We start from the raw sequence: 27402 nt of genomic DNA on the forward strand, positions 1-27402 counted from the left end.
ATCATAACGTCATAACAAACTCAGCTGTCGGTGAGCTGACTTTGTAGATTGTGCTGTTAGTTACTGCTAGACCGCCCAGGCCAGGTTAAAAGAGAGTGAATATTACATATAATAACAATATAAAATCTTATATCAGATGGACACAAACACGACTCGACAAAATTAATGTTTATCCATAACTTCTGGATGTGTCAAATAAAGCAACTGTTGGCTTAACACATTCTCCGTATCGACTCTTGATGCGTCAGTGTTCACAACTCGCCTCAGCTGCCCCCAAGTGGACAAAGAAACAGTTACAGCCGGTCTAAAGGCACCGAGAGGAGACGTCTGAGCTGGAAAAAGGCAGTTCAGGTAAGTTAATCAGCCCAGCTGACCTTTAAAGTTCAGACTAGCATTATACGTTTGATAGTTGGCTCGCCATCTGACCTTTTGCAACCTTTGATGCCACAGTCATCAAAGAATGAATTCAAAAAGAAACCCAGTTATATTTAGGTTTATTTCCCCCCCCCCCTCTGTACCATTTAATTCGGCCCGTTACGTGAGCTTCACACACTCTCTCGTCTCACCTGGACAAACAGTTGTCTTGGTAGTAGCGAAGCTGCTCAGCACGATGTGTGTCGGTCAAGGAATGAAGGGGACTTCTCTCCTGGGGAGGAAAGGAAAGAAAAAACAGCCGTTATAGTGTGCATGTAGCCACGCTAATGTGTGTTCCATGTATCAGACCAGCGACCTCTAGATTCTACAGGTGTTCAGTCCAACTAAACACGACCGCAGCCGATTTCACTCCAAACAGAAAGAAAGAGGAATCAGACGGTGAAGTCAGCCGCTAAAAGGGTTTTGATGGAAGACAACCTGATCATCTACATATTGATTATATGTTTACTTTTTGGAATTTGTTCAAACAATAACTGTTACTTAAACTACATAGTTAGATATTAAAGGGACAGTTCAACCCAATACCAATAAAAAAATACATATTTTTCCTCTTACTTGTGGTGTAAGTTATCACTTCAGATTGTTTTGGTATCACCACGCAGAAAGTAGCGCGCATCTACACTCGATACTGCTAGCTCATCTAGCATCACTGAGCTAACATTACAGCTCAGCTGAGGATGCCACTAATGTTTACATCTCACACTGTCATGAGTACGAGCCTCTCTAGATTGATAAATAGAGCTACAATTAAGAGGAATAATATCTTTGATTGTGGGGTGAACTTTACCTTTAAGACAATGTTAGATGTCGGCGTGCTACTGTCAGTCAAACGGGCTCTTTTACATGAAGCTAAAATAAATGTATCTTTGATTTAAACAAGCGTCGTCTACAACAAAGTATGAAATTCAACAAAAAGCCTTTCATGAAATCAGCAGTGATACTTAGGTTGAAATCATGAACTGAAGTAGAAAGAGTTCGGTCCAGCAAGCAAGAGTCTCAAAGGGAAAAGACTAATAAAATCATAGCATCACAAACGGAAGAAAAAGTTCAAGAGGAGAAGAAAATGTGTTATTTTTTATGCATGTTTTGAAATAGAAGACAGGGCTGGAGTAAAGGTTAAAGACAAAGACAAAGAAGGAATGTTAACATCATGCAGTTAGTGAAAGAGCAACATCAACTCTTAGTCACAGAAGAAGACGTCAGAGACACTGAAGGAGGAAGCAGAGCAGGAGTCGGTCGGGATCAAGAGGAAGACGCATTTTCCCTCCAGAGCTGCAGCTAGTTTCGGGTCTACTCACCGTCGGAGGCCTTATCACCTAAGAAAGGCTCCTGCTCCATTATGTCCATGGGGATTTTAATGCTGGGAACTTTTTCATTGTAAGGATAGTCAGACTGTTGGAGAAAGGAAACGCACATCCTGAGACGGGACCTCTGGGCGTGTCGGTGAGTTATCATCAACACACGCATTCATACGACTAAGCCTGTGACGACCTGCATTCCCTATTGATTCGCTTTTTCAGGAAAAACTATTGATTACTAAACAGCTGGTGGTGATGCAACTTGATTTACACTTTCCTGGTTTGCAAAAGTCAAAGAGGCAATGCAACAAAGTACGGGTGTCACAATTTTGATTCTAAATTGAAAGTTTCAAGTTTCAATTCAAGTTGTTGTTGTAAAGTGGCTCTTTTTGTGTTAAACAGTTTCTTTATAGTTATTACATTTTAAATACATTTCAAATTTGACCACATGGCCTTAGTGTGGTGCATTCCCCCCAAACTATGGCGGTTATATCGCACTCAATACCATGTAGTCTAATTTAAAAGAAGAATTTAAAAATGTAAATGACAGCGGCATAAAACCAATGACCTGATGTTTTGATCTTTACGACTTGCTTGTCCAACAATGGCAAAGCCATCAGTGCTGAAAGAAAGATGTTTAAATGGAATTGTGAGTCAAATCGAATCATGGAAATGGAGACTCGTGATACTCGTAGTAACGTGGCTCTGAGAGATTTCTGGTGCAGTTGGAAAATCAGAAATGCGATAAACCTTTCTGCCCGTCTGTAAGAATCAAAAGGGCAAGAAGAGCTTTAATCTAATTTTACTCACTGATGTCAAGTCTATGGCATTTTACAAATATATCACTCGCTGGGTCTAAGAACGATTGTTCACTGATCCGTCTGGCTTCAAGATAAAAGTCTTCTTTGGATCTGAAATGAAGCGCTTAAAAAATAAACCCGATCTAATCTGACCAGAGGATAAATATATCTGGTCCGAAGATGCAGTGAACCAAACAGTAAACAGAGAACCCATTTCACAATATCATTTTTACCCGGCCCAACTTGGGTCCGTGGTCGGGTGTTACGCCTGAAAGACTGCTGAAAGACTGTTAAATCTTTGAGCAAAAACAACAACAAAAATCTGCTGGATGTGCATCTTTTACACCGAGAAGACATAAATAATCACTGAACATTGGTAAGTGACTCTTGCACTCTATATCTTTAATATCTCTAAGATTTTTTTCCGAGGCTATAGAAGTCAGTAATTATAGCATCTGCTGTATTATTAAATCTTCACTCATTTACAACAAGTGACACTGAGGGAAAGACCTCCTATCGACCTGGACATTGATTAGCCTGTGGGTGAACACTCAAGTGGTACATGAAGGAGGAGAAAACAGGGAGTTGGGAGCAGGGCTGGAGATCGTTGGTGACAGACTTGGGAATGGGCCGTCATGTAAAACACAAGAAAAAAACAAAAGGTCTGATGTGTTGAAACCGAAAACTCAAAAGCCTTACGTCTTCCGCGTCGCTGTCTATGCTGCCTCGTTTTTTCTTTGTCTTCTTATCGTCCTCTTTCTTCTTCTTGTCCTTCTCTGGGATGACGTCGTCCAGGAAGCCGAGTTCATGCTGCGAGAACATCCAGTCCATCGCTTTTCTGACGGCCACCAGAGCGAGGATCTGAAAGCAGAAGAAGAGGAGGCTCAGAGTGGACTGGGAGGTCATCTCTTACAATTAACAACCAGTGTGGTTTATGCTGTTGTGGTGAGCCTCAGAGCGCCATCTAGTTGGCCAAGGAGGTACTGTCACATGGTGCCATTGCCTCTTTAAAATCGTTTCCAATGAGGAGGCACCGCTCATTATCGCCTCCATTTCTACTATTATCAAAACATTCAACAGCGAGAATAGTTTTATGCTCATAGAAACTGAATACTGGTAACTTTTCACGAGAATCAAGATAATTAAATATATATATATTATTGGTCATTTGCAGCCTACAAATACACGTCTTTAAAATACTAATATTGGCCGAATATCACTACAAATGCCTCTCACCATGACGGGGAACACAATGGCGGCCACAGTGGACTTGAGGATCCAGAGCAGGGCCAAGCAGAGGATCTGGATGAAGGTGAAGAGGTGGACCTTCCGGAGGGGAACGTGTCGCAGGTAAACCAGGTCGGGCTGATGCTTCGCTGGCATCAGAAGCAGCTTGAGACGATCCATGAACTGCAGAAAAGATGAGGTACAAGTACGCGTGACAGGATGCTCTGCACGCATGAACGAATACATCAGAGGAACAGCTGGTCACCGGCTTGGTTCTTGGATACTCAAGAGGTTCCTTTAGATAAAGAAGCTTCAAATACTACCAACATGACGGGTAAGTTATATATATATATATATATATAAAAGAAAATCGGTGTATCATTTACCTGCACTCCATTGAGAGAGGCGACTCCCATGTATAGGAAGACTCCATACAGCACAGGCATCGGGATGAACTGGGTCAAACAGAGGAAAGGAGATTATTTTAGTTCAATGTGGACAAAAGACACCAATCGGCCATTCCAGCCCCGAGTTCAAGCAGAAGCTGCTTCAGGAATAATCATTTATAGCTGAGCCGTCATCGTAAATTAACCTTTACAACACAAACTGGAAGGAGTTAGACTACAATGATGTGATGAAGTGGGATGTAAGGGCTTGATGAGGTTACTATTTTGATCAGCTAAAATCGTTGGTATTATAACATGAATGTTGTTTAAATGTCGATAGAACATTTTGTCATCCAGGTTTTTTCAATTTCTGCAGTTTTACAATAAACATTTTACTTTGAATTCTCACCTAAAAGCCAAACAATCACTCGTAACTTTTCCAAATAACATTTTTACATTTAGGAATCAAACCGTCTGTCTCACTAGAAGTTAATCTATTACTCAGATCATGTTGACCTCTGACCTCAACACACATGGACTGAAGAGTAGCGGCCAACTGGAGAGTTTAGTGTTGACGTTTGAAGAGGAACAGGATTAAAAGTGTATTCATCTTTCTTTTCTCAGACAGTTAGTCAAGAAAAATCCAAATAATAAACCTAGTTGTGAGAATAATAAGAAGCCTATTACTTTATTTTGACACATTTATGTCCTCTTCATAACATAAACATAAGTGCTTTGTTGTGTATTACAACCACAGTAACCTGTTTAAACTGTTTTTGTCCGTCAGTGTTGAGATACTTTAGTTTTTGCATTTCAATTTGAGAAGTGCTTTTGTGGTTTGTATGTTAAAACAAGTGACTTTCTAGTGACTGTAATTGCCTGGTGGGATAAAAGATGAAAAGATTAAACTTGAGACACTAAGTGACCAACAACACGAGACAATCCGATTAATTACCTTTAAAATAGGCGACATAAAGACAGACAGTCCTGTGAGGATGAACACGACGACACCGGTGAGCCTCTGCTCTCTGAAAATACAAAGAGGGAGAACAACACAGTTAATAATACAAAGAGGGGAGAACAACACAGTTAAACACAAGAAGGAAACTAAAATGTCCGCTTGGTTTAAGTTCCCTTTTTGTTTTTGCCTCTTTTACTAGGAAGTCAATCATTTCCCAAATCTCATTCAGTTCAGCCAAAACAAAAAGAACGGCAACATTTTGTAGAGAGTTCAAAGTGTGAAGAAGTTACAAGAGTTTGTTAGTTCAGCTCACAGCTGACGCATCAGGAGGCTCTGGAGGATGACGGACACGAAAACAAACTCTAAAAAACAGGAAGAAAATCACAAAGTGTCTTTACCGTGGTTTAACGAAAACAAAAACATTATGTTTGCAACTTAACTGGAGTACACGGAGTCACTAATGGACAGCAGAGAGGATTCCTCTCTTAGAAAGTCAAGCTTAAAGATATAGTTTGTGTATTTTCCCGACTACTTCTTCTAAAATACAGTTCAAACAAGAGATTAAGGTAATATTTCATGTGTTTGGCACACAGTGTATGTTGTCATGAAGTCATGTGACCGTGGTCTGTATCCTAACATTAGCTTTTTACTTTTTTACGCTTCAGAAAACAAACATAAAAGTGTTCATTTGTGAAGATTATCTTGCTGAACAAGTATCATTAACGTTTGTTCACCACAGAGCTAATTTTCTGCAATTATCCAAAATCCAAAGGAAACACTGTGTTGTTGAGGGAACCAGTGCGATGACAACTTCCTGTCGGCCTACTAAAACATGTACGTCATCCTGCAGCACTCCGTATTGGAACAAAGTTAAACAGCTCCCTGCTCAAGTTTCATATTACTTTCTTACCTGTGTGAGACCTTTTATTAACAGGACAGTGGCTCTGTGTTTTGGAACTGTGACTCAGAAAGGTAGAGCGAGTCGTCCCTCAATCAGAAGATCGGCGGTTCGAGTCCATGTCGACGTGTCCTTGAGCAAGACACTTAACCCCAAATCGCTCCCTAAGACTGTGCCATCAGTGTGTGAATGGGTAAATCACATTTTTTTGAGTAAAAATTGTTCAGTTAAGTTTATTTGACTTTATTGTTTTATCCAAAACTGGGGGAGACCCGTGATAAGCCTTTCAGGCTTTTGTCCTCTCTTGCATATTCTGTTAATGATATTGTTTTTTCCATATTGTTTTTCTCCTGTGCTATTAGATAAACACCCAAATAAAAAAAATAGTCAAAGAACGCACTCTGGAACACATTAAAGAAGTCTCACCTCACACCCAGGAACTTCGGCTGCTCTCCAGGAGCCGAAGTTTCGGTTTCCATCTTCAGACTGTCGATGTGAGCGATGGAGATGACGGTGGCGGCTACGTACCACGGCAGACCCATGAAGGAGCAGATAATGAGCAGAACGGCCACCCAGAACAGATCCAGATGGTAACCTGCCCCTTTCTGGTACAGACAACAAACACAAGGTCAAAAGTCATGTATTACATTATCACATCGCTGAAATCAAAGAAATCGTCGCTCAAACTTCAGCAGTGACTCTCTGAACCGAGCTGTGTTCAGTCACTGCCATGAAACATCTCTCACCCCCACGAGAAGAATGACAACGATATTTAACTACAGTGTGAAGGTAGCCAGTGTCCTGTACAAACTGCAGTATGTTCTGGGAAACACATTAAAATCCCTACTTCACATAAATCACGTTGGACAAACTGAGAGAAAAAGACTCCGTCACTGCAAAGAAACTTGGTTTTGGTGCCGTTACTGAATTTCTTATTTACACACAAAATGCAAGTCTGAGCATTTTACATCACAGGAATTTATTATGCAAGATTTTCTGCAAAGTCATATGCTTCCACAAATGTTGCAGCCAATTGTTGCACAATAATACAAATCCTCCCATCTGTGGTCTAAGAACTCTCCTCTGCCTCCCACATAGTGAATCAACCTTGTGTATTAAAACAGTAACGACATTTAGCATTCCAAACATTTTGTCAATAAGGTTTCATCTTTACCTTCAGCATGTGCTCCTTCCTGTTAACGATCACAGCAGTAATCTGTTGGTCCATGAAGACCAGTATGGTGACCAGCAGGGCGGGGAGAGCCGACGCCAGGTAAACCCACCAGGGGTTTCCTCCGAACGGGGGCACAAACCAGCCCCGGTGAGGACTCGTTGGCTGTGGAGGAGGAAGATAAAATGGCATTTGTGCTCAACATGCAGGCAGAAGTTGTTGCGTTTCTTTACCGTTTCTGTCAGCTAATGAAATGTAAATAACTTTCCAAACCCATTATATTGAATTACATTAATTTGGCAGATGTTTTTGTCCAAAGCAACTTAAAATGTTTCCCTACACAGAGCACTCTTGGAGTCAAGTGTCTTGCTGAAGGTTATTCCGACATGCAGACGGGAGAACAACAGTCTACTGGAATCTTGTTATGTTTCATGAAGCAAAGCACCGAAACAAAATTGCGCTTGAATTGTGCATCGACATGAGCACTTAGGAGGCGGTGAGGGACTCACCTTGAATTCACTTGGCACGATGAGTTTCGGAGTGTCGACTCCAACGAGCATATCGACTCCACAGAAGATGAAGATGGCCAGGATGATGGCAAAGTCACTGACGAGTTTCCTCACCTGGGTGGAAGTTAACACAAACACTTGACAAAGTTGTTCCCTGTAACTTGCTGGACACGTAATTAGTTTCACCTGACAGAGGACCCGTGGGACTGAATAAGCTTAGTGTGGCCGACTCACCGTGGTGGGGAAGAACGGGCTGGTCTTGAACTTCTTCAGACACATGGAGCAGGTGTAAGTGCCGAAGAACAGGATGAAGGACATGAGGGTGATGTCTGGGACGAACTCGCAGGCCTTCCCCACCAGCTCTCCATTGTACTTTAAGCACTCCGTCGTTGAGAGGGACGACCACGTGGCGTTCATCGGCTGCACAGAGGAAACAAAGAGCGTCGCGGTTATAAAGAAATGCAAAGGAGCGCCCCACCGCAGCTGTGACATAAACCGAGGCCGAGAAGATCGGACGGATAACTGTCGCAGACTGCACACTGTTTTGGAGTAAACGGAGATAAAGGATAAGCCGACTTAGTGTCACAATAACCTCAAAGTGGAAACAACGTGCTTATCAGACGCTTTTATTTACGTTGTAACATCGTTCAACAAACACATTGTTCTTAAATGTTCTCTTTATCTTGCTATCTGTGGTTGGTACGGGACTTGTGACCGCATTCTTTGACAATCTTTACGAGATTGAAGTAAATCGGTGAAATACAAACAGTACTCTTCGGTACATAAGAGCTGTGGTTACGTACTGTACTTCAGTAAAGTACAAGGACCTCAAAACTGTACTTTTTGTTTCCATTTTACGCTACAATAATGGTGAGTTTGCAGATTCATATTATTAAAAGTAAATGTAACTCAACTAATAAATGATGATGTATCATTAGGGATATACTGAAGCTACCCAGCAGTATATAAATGAGTTGAAACAAGCTCCATCTTTATCAGCTGCAACATTTAAGTGATGAATAGTTACGCATTACTAATTATAATCCGGTAATATAATGTATTTGATTCTAAAATGGGCCAATCTGTTGATGAGGACTTGTATTATGTTACAATTTTCCACCACTGATGACATGTCACATAAACATCAATTAGAATAATTTTGCGTCGAGGACAAACACCAATAGAAAAGTGTGAAAGAATATTGAAATAATGTAAATCCATCTTGTTTTGTTCTTTCTCAGAGGACGGCGACAAAAACATGAAAGACTTACCAGACCAGTGTTGTTCAAGAACCAGACCGAAGTACCTTCGTCAGAGATGTCTGTACTGTTCTCTGCAAAAACAAAAACTTATTTGTAACATTGCACTTTTCATCCTCAATCAAATAAAATGAGCCTAAAACCATAATAGCTTGATGCGGCTATAACGCTCTGTATACACGTGAAGAACAACCCTGTTGAATGGATCTAAGTTGTATTGGACATGTTCAGCTCAGCTGCATTCAGGCTCAGTCGTGCTGCTTTTAGTTAACTGATGACGTGGTAAACGTAGCATGCGTGTTACTATCCCAACATAAGTGTTGTCATCATGGTGCCATGCTCACACTTAACATGTTAGCTGATCTCAGTCAATCAATGCATGTAGAAAATGTCACAACAGTCCAACTGTGAAGACATATCCCTGTCCCTCGTTTCCTGATGTTTCTCTCGTTCTTCTGCATAAAACGCCCCCAAAGAGAATTTACAGTAAAAGATATTTCCTTCTTGAGCTAAATGACCAACCGCCATGACATAATTGCATGCCCCAGCAACGCTGGAGTACACGCGTTGTTTGGGTGCAAAAGCTCTGACGGACATCGTCTGAGAGCGAGCTATATGCCCCGCATATTTCAAGAGCTTGCACTAGACGCTGCACTTCCTCGGACTCTCAGCAATACACCCGCCAAGTGTGAAGTCAATCGGATGAACCGTTATCAAGACAATCGAAAGACGGACGGAGACTCCTTCCATTTTTAGTTAGATGTGTCAGCTGCTCGTCCAAAGTAAGCATCTGCTGTTGGCCCCTCCAGGGTTTGCACTGTGCTCGACTGTATGTGGAGCAGCATATTTCTGTGAGTGTGTCACAGAGATATTTTTGAAAGCAGCAGGGGATTACCAGTAAATCAGGGCTGCCCCCCTCTTCATGTCCCATCCTCCACCAGAAAACAAAACAAAGATGAAGTGAAGCAGCACTTCACTTCAATTTTTTATGGTCACAACAGCAAGCTTGTTTTTTTTATTCTCTGTAACCATCACATGATAGAAATATCTTTCCATTCGTGCCAAAACAAGACAAAGCAGCCAATAAAGCTGTAATTACTCCGCACAACCAAACGATCCATGGAAACCTGCAAACTTAACCATCCTCCCTTTAACCCTTCTCATTAAATGAAACTCATTGTTTCCCTCTGGCTGATATCCTGTATCCTAAAACAGACAATTGTTTCATCAATATACGCGTCTTATCAGCATCCGTGAGTAAGAACACACTCTGGATGTCTAGATACCAACTTTCACCTTAATGCGTCAAAGATAAACATCCTCTCACCTAGAACAGTAGGGGCCATACAGAGGCAGTCATATTGCGTGACATACTCCGTTTTAAAGTCCGCGTTGATGGGATAGTGGTGAGCTAATTTGAGCATCTTCTTGAAGGCATCGTAGATGAAGATGAAGCTGATGAGACAGGAGAAGCCCTCCTCGGTGAACCGGGTGAAGTACTGAACCAGGAAGCTGGCGTCAGTGGCCACGAGCATCAGGCAGAAGAACGCCGACCACAGGCCGATCCACAGGCGGAACTCCAGGTAGTCAAACTCGTTATCTCTGTGAGGAGAGAAACACAACACACGTTAAAAGAGAGTCAGAAAACCCTATTTGAAGTTGAAGTTGTATTAGAGAATAAAAGAAAACTAGGAAAAAAAGAGAACAAAGTTGTTATATTTCAAGAAAAAAGTTAAAACGTTGTGAGAATTAGGCTGTATTGTTTTAAGAATAAAAGGACAATATTACAAGAATAACTTAATACCATCAGATCCCTTATCTGACACATGAAAGCTGACAGACTGTCTCCCCTGCTCACTGAGCTGGAGAATTGAAATAATGACTATTTTGATTTTAACTTTAAGACCTAAAAAAAAAAAAAAAGAACATGTTGACTTTATTCTAAACTTTTCGGTTTATTTTTCCTAGCAGTGGACCTGATACTTTGAATGAGTTAAGAAAATGGAGACGGGACCTGCTGAAGTTGAAGAGCAGCCGTTCAAACACCAGGACAGGACCGGTGCTGCTGAGGATGATGAGCGGCTGGCCGCCCAGCAGACAGAAGACCCCGCCTGTGATCGCTGTGCCCATAAAACTCTCCAACACCCCCTGCACGTACGGACGGGAACAAGTCAGGGGATGATTCAGAACATAAGTGGTAAACGCTTCACAAACTGCGAAAAGGTTCGAAGGTCAGTCCGACCTGCATGTTTTCTGTAGCGTCCCCCAGCAGACCACCGAAGGTGATGGCGTTCGTCACGGTTCCCAGGTAAATAAACAAAATGGTCGACAAGGCCTGAATGTGAAATGCATCGGTGAAGTCACTGACAAAGAAAGGCGCTTTTCTTTTGATGTCAAGTAGGAGACCCCCACAAAACCTGAAAACAGAGAAACAAAAAGGAATACTAAGCAGCACGGATAGATTACTAAACGGGCCTGCCGGGCACAGGCCCAGGGTGCCCGGCAGACACCTACTAACTGTCTCTCAAAGAGACATTTATTAACCAAGAAAAGACACACAAAGAGACACAGAGGACTACAAAGAGATGCAAAACAGCTGCAAAGAGACAAAAAGCAACTAAAACATGGTCTGTGCAACACTGAATCATGAGCACAGTGAGGCCAAATGTTCCAAGATATGAGGAACAAGACAATATTCTGTGTAATCAGACACAAGGTTTTTGGGCATTTTACATTTTTCTCTGGTATGCAAATTATTATAGCTATACATTCTCAAATAAAAACAACTATTTAAAAATGTTTTTTCTTTTCATAATTTCATACCTTCCAGTCTTCTTTAGCTCGTCCCCACTAGCATGTCCCCCTCCTCCATGCCCTCCATCATGAGGCATATCTCCGTTCATCTGAGAGTCTCCTCCTGCATACATGTTTTTCCTAAAATACACAAAAATACACAGTTTTGTTCAGTCTGGCAGAAACTTTACCTTTTTTCTTAGCATTTAAGCTGCTAAAAAAGGTAAAGTGTGCAGCGTTTATGGGGATCTGTTGGCAGAAATGCAATATAACGGCGTGGGTCCTCTTTTCTACGGTAGCCTAGAATGGACAAACCAATCTATGGCTCTAGATAGGGCTATTGGCGTGTTTGTGTTTCCACGTCGTCTGCAGTAGTTTTCCTACGCGCTTGACACTCAGGAGAAGTTTCAGTTGGTTGCAATCTGCAAACTCGCCGCTAGATGTCACCAAATACTACAAACTGCACCTTTAAGTGTCAGCATGTTGTCATGGCTTCTTTTCTTGAGTTGATCAGACGATGTTGACATGTGCGACGTTATTAAATAGCCTGATTGGTCAGTGCTCGCATACATTAAATAGCTAAAACGTTCCTGCTTTACCGAGTAAAACTGCAGCTTTGAATAAAACCCACAGCTGCTCGTTCATAATTGAACACTGTGCTGTGCATGTGGATGCACTCCAGTGATTTTGCAGTGATTTTGCACACGCAGCATTCAGAACAGACCGTACATGTTTAATGCAAGAACTTGTACTCGCCGAGTTTTCACCGCCACATTGTTTTAAAATGTACCCTTGCATTGATCATTTCTATCCGTTAGAAATGTCTGACTTCATTGCTGAATTCTGTTACAGACAATTTCATTTAAGCTGCTTCTAAGGCTCAACGCTGCACCACCTACCACTGGTAATAACATTACTTTTGTAATACATATCATGAGGTGCTGGAATTACTGTACACCAGAATGTGTGTCAGTTAAAGCATGCATGTCTTTATGCAGTGCTTCCTCTGTGTGGGTGTGTGTGTGTAGGTGTGTGTGTGTGGAAATGGTTTAATAAATGACCAGCAGACTAATACGCAGCCTGAGGACCTTGTAGAACAATTGTGATGTCAGATAAGATAACAAGGGAAATCTCTCGTGGGGTTACTTTTTATAATCCTCCAGTTAGAAGAAGACCATCTCCAGAAAGTGAAATCATTTTTTTTAATTTTTCTTCCCAGGCAGAGAATCCACATGAGGACACTGCTGAGGAGGGAACACAGCGAGGAGACACATTTTAGGTGCTGAATATGCCCCGATCATGTCGTTAAGACCAGATGATGAAGAGACGGCCCCGACCTCATTAAACACCAACTGTGACGATATCAACATAGTTCAAAAAAAGTGAAAAACATATGAAACGATCTTAATTGAGGTAATAATCATAAACCGCAAGGTCCCCGTGCATAAACAAAGGACAACAAATAGCAACATTATGTAAATCTGTTCTATTTTACATAATAATTCCTATATATAGTTTCTAATCTGGCTCTATTTTTACTTTACCATGATTGCGAGCTAGACGGCACATGTTTACAGACCTTTTGTCAGAGGACGGGAGGGATTTCGGGGGCTCTATCCGGATGGCCGGGTCCCACTCTCCCGGAGGAAGCACGATCACCTCATCGAGGAACTCGTCGATACCGGCCAGCAGGTCTTGTCTGTCCTTGGCCTTATACGCAATGTCATGAAAGACCTGAACACAGACAGAGAGGGACGAGGCATTCGGGTGTGAAAGAGACCCGTGAAAGCAGCGAACTGTTGCATCAGATCTGAGGATTAATGAATGGGGAAGGGGAGACGGAATCAAAACAATACAACACTATGCTGGTATGAATACAGCAATTAATATCTGATCGGTGCATTTCATCAATAACATGTGAACGCAATGCAGCATCAGTTCACATTCTGAGGATTCAGAGTAAACAGTTACCGTCTGAATATATTCCAACTTTGGATTTGGTTAAATGTTTTTCTACTGCTCACGTCTGACTTTTCATTTTAATCAACATTTGCATACTTTCGAGTTTGTGTTTCTGGTTAAATACAAAAAAATAAAATAAAGTCACTGTACACTTGTACACATGATGGCAAATACAAACAAAAAATGTTGATTCAATAAATCCTGAAAATTACTGTAATTTTTAAATGACAATGTCTTCCGCACAGGACAACTTGAAGAATATTCCTGATTTGACATTGAAAATTCCTTTTCAGTATCTTGTTATGAAATACAACTTGCGTGCACAAATCCAAGTAGGAAGAAAACGCTGGTCGAACGAGTAGCAGGCAGCTCAAACTTTAACGTACTTCTAAGAACCTGATTGTACGGCTTAAATAACTACCGTAGAGTTGAAACAGTGCCAGCAAAAATCTAACAATGGTTGACTATAGTATGCTGGATTCCTCTTATGTAGTCTACTCTCTGTAAACATTGAGGAATAAATATTGTGAGTGAAAACGACATGAAAGCTCTTTCGCTGTCTGCATTAAGATATGACAGCGATGACGTGTGTTGATGGCAGTCTAACCTCGTCCGACATCAGCGTGGCGATCGCTCGGCCGATCTCATGGTACGACTTGGCTTTGCCTTTGGGTCCGAGCAAGATGAATAAAAATCTGCAAAAGGAACAAAATGTATTTGCGTTAATAATGCTGTTTATCTTTTTACTTCTCTGTAACGGATAAACTTTGGAAATAAAGAAGAGTTTAAATCTACGTTTAAATCAGATGACAGGTGTTCAGGTGTCGGTTTAATGTGCGATTGGATTGAAGATCGACAGCATCTTTACGTCATCTATACACAATCTAAACAGTGCAAACTGTTTGCATGTTTTATTCACAACTTGCCAAGCTGTGGACACATTCCCTCCGAGCACAAAGACATATTGTTGATATGTTTTATCTGCAGGGAAGCTGTTGCATACAGTACACCAGCCGTCCATTCGAACAGCTCACTACATTATGTGCGTTTGCTACGAGTACGGCCATGAAGGTGACGCACTAGATACGCAACCACAGCACAGAAATTCCTCAAGGACATTGACTAGTTCATCAGAAAACTAAATGGCTTCATGGCTCTTTGGTTACAACAACAGCACAGAAACCAGTTCAGTGCGCTCCTGTAGTTTTATGACACTCTCAAACAGCCAGACAGCAAACAGTAGGACACAACTAGATAAACGCCTTTACAAACAGAAGCAATGAATGTCACATTTGTAAAGTTCATAATATTCAGTTTTTAAAGAGTCAGATGTTGAAGTTTCGGAACATTTAAGTCTTTAAATTACAATGGTGTTTTGGATTTCTATATAATTTAAGGTGAACAAAGCGACAACTAAATATTATGTAAATATCATGCAATACATTTTTTGTTGATTAGCGATTTTTTTGTATATTTTCAGATTATTATATTAAGTGTTGTTCCCAGATTTCTGTCGGTGTTATTAAACCTTAAAATATGTGTGTAAAGCAGCCCGAGTTGCTTGACAACTACAACTGTCTCCACGGATATTGTGGACCGACGCGTCCCTCTACATTAAACTTAAGCTCCTATTTATGAATTCCTGGAGGTCGGACATGAATCTCGGCTACCTTGTGGGAACAGGAACCTCAGTTAGGGCTCCCAGCATCACAGCTTGCTGCAGACGAACAAACGCCACGAACGGCGCGTCCAGGAAGTCCACCTCCCCCACCAGCACGTTGGAGGCCTCGGCGTCTCTCGGCAACTTCTTCATGAACTTGTTCCTCAGCTGAAAGTACAAAAGGGGAGAACAGGAGGAGACGTTGGATGTTATGTTCACACCAGCAAGCTCCCCAACACAATTAGGCAACCTACATCAAACCAGACAATCCCATTCAGCTTAAATACCAAACCGGGAGGCTCCCGTGGTATCTAGATACGGAACAAGTGGGAAAATGAGGTTTGTATTTCTTTCTGTCATGGCGACGGTGAGGTGTGTGAAGATGGAGGTCAGACACCTGCTGAGCTCCACAGGTTCAACATTATAGCTTTAAGAGGACATTAAAGTCCCGCAATTCTGTCGTTAAAGAGACATTTTCCAGTTGCAACAAAAGCAACATACCATGTTTTTACACGTCTTTACTTCTGATCTTCTAATCAACGTTTCAGGTGACCATCTTACGAAGAAGGTTAGTTATTTTGTCCTCTTCAGATTTCTGAGTGTTTCTGTTCTTGGTGTAAATGCTTTTTTTTTTTTTTTAAAAAGACACATTTTGCTGGAATTCATCACAAAATAAATCTTAAATGAAGCTTAAGAGATGTCCTGAAGATTTCTCTGAGTGCGGAAGAGTTTCTAAATGTTTTGTTGGATATTAATAGCGTATCGGAAGATCCTATTAATTAATGTTCCCAGCCCAGTGTTGTCAACTCTCTCAGCACGAGATCCAGAAGTCGCTAAATCTCGCAAGAAAGTCGACACCGACACTGACTGAGAAAAGTCAAGTACTGATAAACAAGTTGACGTCGTGTTTCAGGATTTGAGGTTCACATTTGTTTGTCACATTTTGCAATAAAAATCCCTTGAGATGCAAATTCATGTCCGTCCATACGTCACTTTTCTATGTTTTTAATGCAGGAGCGGTTATTGCACACCTTTAATCACATACAATCACAATTTATGAGCAGATTGAGATCATTAATAGATACAACTTCAAAGACAAAGAACCATAAACATCTAGATAAGATTGAAAACTACTGCGTTATGTATTAACTTCAGCAAAGAGCCGGCAGGAAGCTTCTCCTCAGACGCAGCCAGGGATGAATCACAGCAGCTCTGTGCCCTGGACGGTCACATAGAAGTACGTTTTACATCAGAGTCCGTATCAACAACTTCGACTTTCCTTCAACATTTCTTCATATACAACCATTCAAAAGCTGACGTTTCTGTTCAGTTCCAGTCACTCACCACTAGTACACTATCAAACACTTCTACAAGCTCATGAACAACGCATTTAATCTGCATTTTAAGATAGAAAAAAATATCACACATTTTACCTGCCAATCATGTTCTTTTCATTCTTATTTCTCTGACAATATTGAGGCCAATCAATTACCTGATAGACTAACCGGTCAAGAAGAATCATTAGTGATCATTATGACTCTACTTCATTAAGATAACCGCTTTCATATCCTCTGATTTCAGAAAAGCTCTTCTATGTATCTCAAGGATCAGTAGCAATAAAACAATAAAGCGAGGTGGTAAAGAAAGATGGACCGCAGGTGCTAAATAAAGAACTTTTTGTTGATATGATAGCAATTAATTAATCAGCTGTCCGGAGAACGTTCGGATGAGTTTCTAGATAACAAACCAGAGACAGAGTATCAGCTGATGTTAAATGTGGCTGTTTAATGTCTGCTGTGCCAGGATTCAAATTGGATTAGATCCCAAACAACACGGACATTTCCTCCAATTAATGAGGCTGCCAGTAAACAACACAAACTGTATAGTTTCAGAAATATGAGTCTGAGAGCAGTTTTGTCATTCTGAAATAAATTACGTGTCTAAAATAAGATGATGCACGAATTAAGCTGTTAACAAAGAGATCGATTTTGACCATATTTTTAATCCTCTTTGGTGCCAACCCACAATAAACAAAGAAAATAAAAAACAGCAAGTATAACTAGAGCTAAAGGAACATGATGACCGTCTATCACTTGTCGTCATCACGCCCGCCAAACCCAGATCATGCTCTGGAACGATCGCTGCCAATGACCTCTGAGGACTGAAATCCCATAAAGCTGTGACCTTCCTCTGGCGAGATCCAAACAGATCCCATAAGAGGCTGTTGAGCCGTGTTGGCAAGAGGTTTGTCTGTAAATGATTGAGAAGTTAAACCTGCGTAACCGCACACCCTGACCCGGGTCCAATCACCGCTTAATCCACCAACTCCATAAACTACGTCTACTGGCATGAAGCACAAACTCCATTATCTAAGACTTGAAATCTACTCGTAACAGCTTGCAAAATACTGAATAACATTTCATTATTTTTGTTGAAATTGCGGGTTTGCGCCGTGCTGCCTCCTTCTTAAAGGGTCATTTCACCCAAATTCCAAAAAACACACTTTCTTACTTAGCTCTGGTGGTATGTCGTCATGCCGTTTGTTTTTTAAGTAGATAATACAATGTTGGCCTTCCGGAAAGTCTAAACAATGCCGCAATGAGATTACAGGCTTGTGGCCAGTGTGGAAATGATCACTGCATGTCGGCCCACAGGGGAAACTGAGTTTGGTGTGGAAGAGCTTCAGTTAAGAAGATGTGCTTCCTGTCCAGTATCCCTTTCCTTCTGTCCCACAGGAGGACATGCCGGGTCTGTCTGACCTAATTCTCTACCAATTGTCAAAAGTATTAAATCCTCTCAGACCGGAAAATGAGACGTGAACTCTGCAGAAGTGCCTCAACGTCACATTCTGAAACACTACGAATTAGACAGAGAGAAAGTCTCTCCAATATCTCCTCTAGGTGTGACAGATAGTCTCAGTGTATTGTAAGGTTGTCGTGGAAGTGGGCTGGAAGAGTACAGATGTGTGTGTTCGGGTGTGTAACATTCCATTGTAACTTAATCATTGATTTCTCTTTCTGTTATTCCTTGTATCAAAGAGTCTTGGCCTAAAAGCATCATCCTCGCTGTAACAAAATCTCCACAGTGACCATGAAAGGAAATGTTTATGCAGATTTTCGACAGACTCAATAAACTGCTAAGTAGAGCTGAAACATTACATAAGCAACAAGATATTGTTGAACAGACTTGGCTGCAGCAGGCTGGGTGATGACGGCCGTGGTTGGAGGAATGTACGTTAGACAGTCTCTGCTCTGACACAGCAGCCACCGTCCGCACCTCTGGAGTGGACTTTTTTCGTTAATAGTTGTTAATGAGTCAAAAAACTACTTGATTGGTAACTTAATTAAGTTATAACTTATCCGTCATTATCTCAATAATTAGCCGATTTGTTTGATGACTCTTACAATAATTCTTGTAGAGATTCTTCAGACCAATGGAACTTATTAAAACCATTCATAAAATACATAAAAATTTCCACTATTATTAAATCATCAGGTTGACTCACCTGCTCTTTTTCCGGTTTGTCAGAAATGTCGTTCATGCTGCTGGAGGTCAGGTTCCGGTGAGTTGTGGTGGGACTATCTGAGAAAAACACATCAACCCCCGTATGGTTAGACCAGCTTCACGTAAGACGTCATCTAAAAAGGACAGCAGAGAACCAGGAAAAGAGACAGTGGCTCAGACAGTTTGCTCCCCAAGCAGCGCCGAAAACAACAACAAGACAACAGCGGTCAAAATCATGACGAGATTTCAGATTCCAGTAACTTTCATCCACTTAATAGCTGGAGCACAAAACTCAAGCTAACTTGTTATTGAAGCTGAAAACATCTTCCACTGAGATGTGCACTGTAACTGGTCTACATACAATCTGCTGTAAATCTTAACATCGGCCAGTCGAACGCCGTTCGATTCAAGTCAGTCATTCAAAGTCTGAAATTCGTAATTAGAACGTAAAGCACCCACAAAGCCCAGCCTCCCCTAACCGTGAGCATGTTATCTTGTATAGAACCCTACAAACTCTTAGTACAACATTGCATTTTAGATGTTCAACCATTTCCCATATTTAGTATTTAATGCCAAAAACTCTACGACATGATGTTGACTTTTTAACTTCAAATCTCAAGTTACAGAGCAGCCAGTGTTTGGTCCACTGTATTCTACAACAATGAAATTATTATTCAACCAACAGCTTTCTCTACACTTGTTGGGTAGAGAAAGTGCTCACAGTGCTCACTTAATAAATAATAATAATAATAATAATCATTTTGTGCATCCAGCCTTACTGTGTAGAAATAATCAATAGCTTAATGTCCATCTTTCACATCCAAGTCTTCCACTAAGTGCAGGTGAAGAGCAGACTCTGATTGACGCTCTGCTGACTTCAGCTCATCAGAGATCTGACGGCAGAACGTGACCTTACTCAAGTCCTGGAGCCGTCGTGGGTAAGAGACGGCATCGAGAGCGGCGCAAATCTCAACCAGAGCAAATTCTGATGCCACTGTAGCCTTTCAAACATCTGCCCCCTGAGGATTGTGGGTAATAACATGCTTGTCAGTATGATGCAGCCAGTAGAAATGATAAAATTGTAGAACTTGTGTAGAGTAGATACAGAAATAAAGGTAAAAAACCAACTAAATTAAAAGGTAAATACAATAAGGGATCAAGTATATAATCTTAGACAAATGTAAAGTTTTAGAGAAAAAAAAACGACTCAATGTCACTACTATATAAAGCACTAACAACGAGTACTACTACTGTACTTGGGACGGGAGACAGTTTCACTACAGTTTCGTGACTACGTTCAAACTGCAGACGAAAGCTTTCCAGTTTTGACGGATTTCACTCACATGTGACGCAGATCTGATGTTTTAGAACAACAAAGAGCTGCAGCTGCACAGTTATATTTCCCAGTTCCCATCTGAGTCACATGGATTGGCTGTGTGCTACATAGTGAGGCATTTGGCTGAGTGATTTATTTATATGAAAGACAGCGAGATAATTGGAGAAAAAAAAAAAAGCCAAATATACGAGCCACAAAACTCAAATATACTCTTTGGCTGTTGTTTCTGTAACAACAATAACGAGCCGTGATTGAACCAGAACTGATCGGAGGTCTGCAGTGTGAACGTAGACTGGGTCCAGTGAACTTACTAAGCCAGTCCATGCTGGTACTCCTTTGAGACTGCAAGTCCTCCATTGAAATGTGACCCGACAGGCAAGTCACAGAGTTCTCGAGCGGACTACGAGCTTTTAGTGGCGGCAGCAGCAGGTTATCAAACCCAATCCAGGGCAGCAGAAGAGAAGGAAAAAAAAAGAGATGGAAGGGAGAGATGATAGACAAGCCCACTGAGCCAAAGCAAGACATTTGTTAGGAGAATAAAATCAAGTGGTTAAAAGATGTGTAAAACAGGATCCATCTGTGTTTTTTACAAGCTGTGCGGAGGAGTATGGTAAGAAGAAAAGCGACATTAAATCAGGGGGCCATGGGTCATTGGACAGGATTACTGCAACAGGAGTCAAATTGTATTTTAATAAACTGGAGGGTGTACTTTATCCTTGTTTAGTAGACATCAATTAATCATTATCAGCACACCTAGCTAATCCTGAACAGAGGGAGCTTTTCTTTCGATAGAGTCATAAACACTTTCCATAAGCAGCAGGTAATAAATAACTTCCCTTTCCAAAGACCCACGGCTGGTAACAGATGAATTACGTCATCAACACAGAGAACATCCAGTGACTCAATGTGTTGCAATCAAAGGACTCATAGACGAGTTGTTAGCATGAGTTAAACATCAGTGTGAATGAGGGCTGTCACTTTAAATCTCACCGCTTCAGATTGAATATTTTTGTTTGTTTCTGATTAATAAGTTTTGATGAGGTTTTTATTTGCAGCTTTGTGCTGCCTTCTGAGGAACAGAATAGTTCATGTCAATTTCACTGATAAAAGATAATTAATTAAGCCATGTTTTTATAATTTCACAATTTTTGCATGAATTTGAATTCAGCTCTCTTCAGCTGCACTTTTCGGTCTGACCCTCGGTGAAGCACAGTGACAGCCCGTCCTGTTGTTTCATTCTACTGTAAGTTAAACACGAGCTGTCAGAAATATCAACAAAATCACAAGTTAACAGAGTGAAAATTGAAATTCATCATCAACTTCAGAGATTCTGACTGCTGTAAATTATAAAGCTCGATTAATCATATTCTACAGAAACACTGGATGGCTTTCATGACCTCACAGGGCCTCGGACTTTTCTCACCTAGTGTTATAAATTCATAGGCTGAACTCGACTCATCAGGGTCAAAACTTACACCCGAAGTCAATTTGAGATCAGTTCCACCTGCTCTCACAGGTGCATATCAATTAAGTTATACGCATCCGTGAATTCAGTTCGTACATTAGCCTACAGTGAGTACGTTAAACGTGTTGTTAGAGTGATAATGTTTGTGAGGAATTAGCATAAGACATCTACAAACTACAGTTCCACTAGTTGAATGAGTGAGCCAGTAGTAGTACTATGGTCGCACTTTATTAAGGTTTTTGGCGTTAACGCCTTCAAAATAAAGTATAAGGTCCTATATTTACGGACAAGCTGGTAAGCGCCACATTAGTGGGTTCATGCAGAGGAGGGCAGCAGTGTGTCGCACACTGTGGCTTTCCTCACTGCCCTCAAAAGAAAATCTAAATTAAACGCAGTAATGCAGGTATGTACAGCTAAACCCATTATAGAGTAAATGGCTGATTTAGTTTTTTCTTTGTATCTTTTTGGAAAAAAAGAGAAGACTGCATCAAACTGGCATCAGTATTACCGTTCTCCTGGTTGGAAAACAGCCTACTTGCACTGGAGACCGTCTTGCCGATGTCAGCCAGAGAGCGCAGGTTGGACTTCTTGGTCTGGTGACGATGTCTCCGTAACAACGTGTACATCACTTTGTCCTTCAGCTCGGCTTTCAGCTGGCCGATCTCTATCTGGTTGTCAGTGATCATCTCTGGAGGTGCACAGAGAGAGAAGAGGGGAGGGAGAGAAGAGGGTGAGGGAAGGATTTCTGTCTTTTTCTGGAGGGAAGAAAGTTAAACGACACTGAACAGAAGACTTGACAAACTATATTATTAGAGCTGCGTATTGGCAACAATCTGGCGATACAATACGTATCATGATACAGGGGTTACGATTCAATATATTGTGATACTGTAAGCAAGGAGATATATTGCAATTTATGTCATAGCATGAAGTTCACGAGAGATCTTTAAAAAAATGGTGTTTTTGAGATCAATACGATGCACCTTTTCTTGGAACAAAAGTTGAAAACCCAAATTTATTCAACTTTCAGTGACATCCAGCAAACCCTCAATGTCAACTTAGAATTTCTACTTTATATGCAACATAGAAAATGTAATAATTTCTCAGAATTGTCAGAAGGTTTTATGTAAATCTACCAATTGTTTCAGCACCTGAAGGCTCCATCATCACCTACAGCTGACCCACTAGAAGTGTGAGGCGCTGTCTGTATCTGCAGAGGCTCTTTCGTCTGCCTGTATTTTCATATTTTGTTCGGGACGTTTCTGGGCATCAACCTCTATAAAAAAAAGGTAGCGACCAGGTGTGAGATTGTGAGCACACTTCTAAGAGGAAGCCATGAAAAAACGCTGCGATGAAACACCAAGCGGACAAAGCTCGCCCCAAAAGGAAAGTCAATCCAGGGTTGGCTTCACCCGATGGCGAGCACCCTAACCCTCGTCGAGCCGAGGAGGAGGGGCCAACTTTGAACGTCGTGTCTACAAACCGCAACTGATAAATCCTACTCATTGTGCCTTTAACGACATCGTTACATGAATTCAGAAATTGGAGACAAAAGAAGTTCTTAGGAGCAAAAACACTAAACAAATAAAATAATAAATAAACTTTTCATTCTGCGTGTAATTTTCCCCCGTCCTGCAGCCCAACAACCTCAACTTAGTAACAACTAACCGAGTCAACATAACTAGTCTCCTCATTCTTGTAAAGACAAGTGCCTCCCAGACACGAAGCTCCTGTATGAAAGTCTTCATGGCATCATAAAAACAGCTCAATCAAAAGGTCTTAAAAAAAGAAGAAGGTCAGAAGCCTGAATGCCGACATATAGCAGCCTCGGGGAGATTTCTCTTCTTGTGGAGGGGCAGCGCCGCTAATGGCCCATCAGTCAAGTCGGCCGGCCTCAAAGCAAGAGGCCCAGCTCCGCTCGGCCTGTACAGTGCATGCAGCACACTCAATTGCTTCACATTAATCACTCCGAGTGGTAACTCTTCCTCCTGCTCCCTCATGCAGACGAAAACGAGGAGGGCTGGCTGTCCTCAAATTAGGAAGTTTTTTGTGTGACCATTTACAAACTAGCATTTGAGCCCCCCAGTGTTATAAAGTACAGTAATGACCGGACTTGACTTAGAGCTGTGACCTTTTGCTTCTCTTAAAAAGAAGAAGAGGAAGGAAGGAACCCTCTGAGCCCCGTGTGTGGTGTGCATCAATCCATAAACCTGCACGCAACACTACAGAGCAGCTCTGCATGTAGTGCCCATCACAGAGCAGCTCTGCATATAGTGCCCATCACAGAGCAGCTCTGCATATAGTGCCCATCACAGAGCAGCTCTGCATATAGTGCACATCACAGAGCAGCTCTGCATATAGTGCCCATCACAGAGCAGCTCTGCATATAGTGCCCATCACAGAGCAGCTCTGCATATAGTGCCCATCACAGAGCAGCTCTGCATATAGTGCACATCACAGAGCAGCTCTGCATATAGTGCCCATCACAGAGCAGCTCTGCATATAGTGCCCATCACAGAGCAGCTCTGCATATAGTGCCCATCACAGAGCAGCTCTGCATATAGTGCCCATCACAGAGCAGCTCTGCATATAGTGCCCATCACAGAGCAGCTCTGCATATAGTGCCCATCACAGAGCAGCTCTGCATATAGTGGCCATCACAGAGCAGCTCTGCATATCGTGCACATCACAGAGCAGCTCTGCATATCGTGCACATCACAGAGCAGCTCTGCATATCGTGCACATCACAGAGCAGCTCTGCATATCGTGCACAACACAGAGCAGCTCTGCATATCGTGCACAACACAGAGCAGCTCTGCATATCGTGCACAACACAGAGCAGCTCTGCATATCGTGCACATCACAGAGCAGCTCTGCATATCGTGCACATCACAGAGCAGCTCTGCATATAGTGCACATCACAGAGCAGCTCTGCATATAGTGCCCATCACAGAGCAGCTCTGCATATCGTGCACATCACAGAGCAGCTCTGCATATCGTGCACATCACAGAGCAGCTCTGCATATAGTGCACATCACAGAGCAGCTCTGCATATCGTGCACATCACAGAGCAGCTCTGCATATCGTGCACATCACAGAGCAGCTCTGCATATCGTGCACATCACAGAGCAGCTCTGCATATAGTGCACATCACAGAGCAGCTCTGCATATCGTGCACATCACAGAGCAGCTCTGCATATAGTGGCCATCACAGAGCAGCTCTGCATATCGTGCATATCACAGAGCAGCTCTGCATATAGTGCACATCACAGAGCAGCTCTGCATATCGTGCATATCACAGAGCAGCTCTGCATATAGTGCACATCACAGAGCAGCTCTGCATATCGTGCACATCACAGAGCAGCTCTGCATATAGTGGCCATCACAGAGCAGCTCTGCATATCGTGCACATCACAGAGCAGCTCTGCATATCGTGCACATCACAGAGCAGCTCTGCATATAGTGGCCATCACAGAGCAGCTCTGCATATCGTGCACATCACAGAGCAGCTCTGCATATCGTGCACATCACAGAGCAGCTCTGCATATCGTGCACATCACAGAGCAGCTCTGCATATAGTGGCCATCACAGAGCAGCTCTGCATATCGTGCACATCACGGAGCAGCTCTGCATATAGTGCACATCACAGAGCAGCTTATTTTCTGATGAACGGATTCGTCAGTGGTTTTTAACTGTTTTACTAAAGATCTGCTCTTGGCAAATAAAGCAACATTAAAGTTGTTGTGGTTCTGTTGAGGCACCTCAAAGAACTTGGTTGAGAAAAGGGAAACTTCATAACCAAGTTAAGGCACTGTTGAACTATGGGTAATGTGATTTGAAATGCAGTGAACTTTTCACTGCATTAAAAAATATGCACCTCAACCTGAAAATAATCCAGGTTGCAAACAATTAACACTGGGCTCGAGTGCAATGCAATTTAATCCTGTTGCATAAAACCAACTTACCAACAACCTGAGATAGAGTGGAAGCTTCCATGTCCAGCATGATGGTGCCTTTCTCTATGCACGTCCGCAGTTCAAAAAGGCTATGCAAGGACAGCGTGGCCACGTGGGGTTTACTCCAGCGTTCACCTCCTTTCTCGACCTTCTCCTCAAACTTGATCCACCTGGAGGGATGAAGAGGGGAACACAACAAACACAGAGAAACACAGAGTACCATGAGGCTTTTTACTCATATCATACATATATTATTAGTTTATGTAAACAATGCACACCAGACTTGTTGACTCTGCTATTAATCATACCCGTCACTTTATCAGCACCACCCACTTTACCATGTCTTTTGTCTCCAATAGTTTCTATTGTTACTCATTTCTTATTTTAGTTTATGCACCTCCTATGATTTATTTATGTTACTTTCTCTAGCTAGTATAAATTTCAGTCCTTGTATCGCTGCAACAACAGAATTTTACCACCTGGGGATCAATAAATGGTCAAACTAAATTTCCCTCTTATTACTTTTTTAATACTCCCACTTCAAAGCTGCCTGTTTGTCATTTATTTCATGTTGCCAAAGTCTCATTAAGTGCCGGGCTGAACGAGTGAGAGAATTCAGTTCTTTGGTTTAAGTTTAACAAAACATTATCAGTTCTTAAATTCAGAGGCAGTGTTTTAATTTATATTTTCCTCATGTCTATTTTTAATCTCTCTCTCTCTCTCTCTCTCTCTCTCTCTCTCAGAGTCATGGCGATGGGAAACTGAACTGGGACTGAGAAGTTGTTTCTATACCAGCCTTTTATTTGGACACTTTTGGCTGCCAAAATAGCACTTGGCGGACCGCCAGCACTACCCAGCACTTGTGAGATCTTTTATTCGTTTTGGGTCCACTGAGTGCACTTGGTGAGACTTTGGACCAGGATCTTAATCTCTGCAGTTATCTGCAGAATAATAAGTTTGACATTAAAGATACAGGGCTGATTTATTTCACCCATTGTAAGCATTGAAAACTGGTTTTAAAAAGGTCTGGAACTGTAGTCCTCTTCTAACCTTTTTAACCCTGCTGAACCTCTTGTATTGTATAATTTTTATTTTATTATGTTACACTGCAGAGAACTCTGCCTTATGTAAAGAAAAATATTTTGTTGTGTTGACATTTTCACCACCACTTCTACCTTATTTTATTGAGAAACCGTCTTTATACTTGTTTTATATCTCCTTTTTTAAATTGTATTAGTTCTAACTGAGGAAATAGCAATGAATAAACACAGGTTTGTTCCCTTGTATATTGCTTATTGTATATTGAGAGAATGACAATAAATTATACCTTGTAGCGTTTGATGTTTTTTTTTTTTCAAATGGTTGACATGACATGAAATGATTTCCTTTGCATTTTGACTGACATTTTGCCCAATCTATAGTGTCACCTTTTGAATTTTGACATGACTCCGTTAAAGCTGCTCATTGTGCTCATTCTCCACTAATCCGATATCAATTGTCCCGGGTGCATCCGAGGGTGGACAAATGCATCATCAGAACTTGGCCTTAAAAAGCCTTCCTGAGTAAAAGTGAAGCTCGTTTTTAAGGATGCTGAAAGACTTTGACAGCAGAGTCCTTCAGAAGAGTTCCTCTGCAAATCACCCAACCAACAGTGAACCAAAATGTAACTTCTATCTGCAGCACAATTGGTCAGAGGTTATGATAACAGATCAACTCATTTGGAGGCTCACACAGCAGCCCAGGGATCCAGTTTCCCCCCGAGAGAGCTTCACTCATCCAACA

General features: G+C 41.6%; 1 protein-coding gene across 3 annotated transcripts in view; it reads right to left on the reverse strand.

Annotated features, from left to right (window-relative positions):
- Positions 1-602: 602 nt before the first annotated feature.
- slc4a4a (solute carrier family 4 member 4a) overlaps positions 603-27402 on the reverse strand; it is a 50221-nt gene continuing 23421 nt past the window's right edge. For 2 of the 3 annotated variants that reach the window (XM_076104744.1, XM_076104743.1), the window contains 21 exons: positions 25630-25790; positions 22173-22352; positions 18865-18941; positions 15370-15527; positions 14307-14394; positions 13317-13471; positions 11768-11878; positions 11187-11361; positions 10959-11092; positions 10272-10546; positions 8957-9018; positions 7920-8105; positions 7686-7799; positions 7180-7341; positions 6432-6610; positions 5102-5174; positions 4147-4215; positions 3770-3943; positions 3233-3394; positions 1734-1827; positions 603-646 (listed from right to left, as the gene is read on the reverse strand). In XM_076104744.1, coding sequence (XP_075960859.1) covers positions 603-646; positions 1734-1827; positions 3233-3394; positions 3770-3943; positions 4147-4215; positions 5102-5174; positions 6432-6610; positions 7180-7341; positions 7686-7799; positions 7920-8105; positions 8957-9018; positions 10272-10546; positions 10959-11092; positions 11187-11361; positions 11768-11878; positions 13317-13471; positions 14307-14394; positions 15370-15527; positions 18865-18941; positions 22173-22352; positions 25630-25790 — 2833 coding nt within the window. Of the gene's footprint in view, positions 647-1733; positions 1828-3232; positions 3395-3769; positions 3944-4146; positions 4216-5101; positions 5175-6431; positions 6611-7179; positions 7342-7685; positions 7800-7919; positions 8106-8956; positions 9019-10084; positions 10089-10271; positions 10547-10958; positions 11093-11186; positions 11362-11767; positions 11879-13316; positions 13472-14306; positions 14395-15369; positions 15528-18864; positions 18942-22172; positions 22353-25629; positions 25791-27402 lie in introns of all 3 variants that reach the window. The other variant, XM_076104745.1, reaches the window with a different exon arrangement.

This window comes from Anarhichas minor, unplaced genomic scaffold (assembly GCF_050575085.1).
Source record: "Anarhichas minor isolate MPS153535 unplaced genomic scaffold, ASM5057508v1 ptg000030l, whole genome shotgun sequence".
Lineage (NCBI taxonomy): Eukaryota > Metazoa > Chordata > Actinopteri > Perciformes > Anarhichadidae > Anarhichas > Anarhichas minor.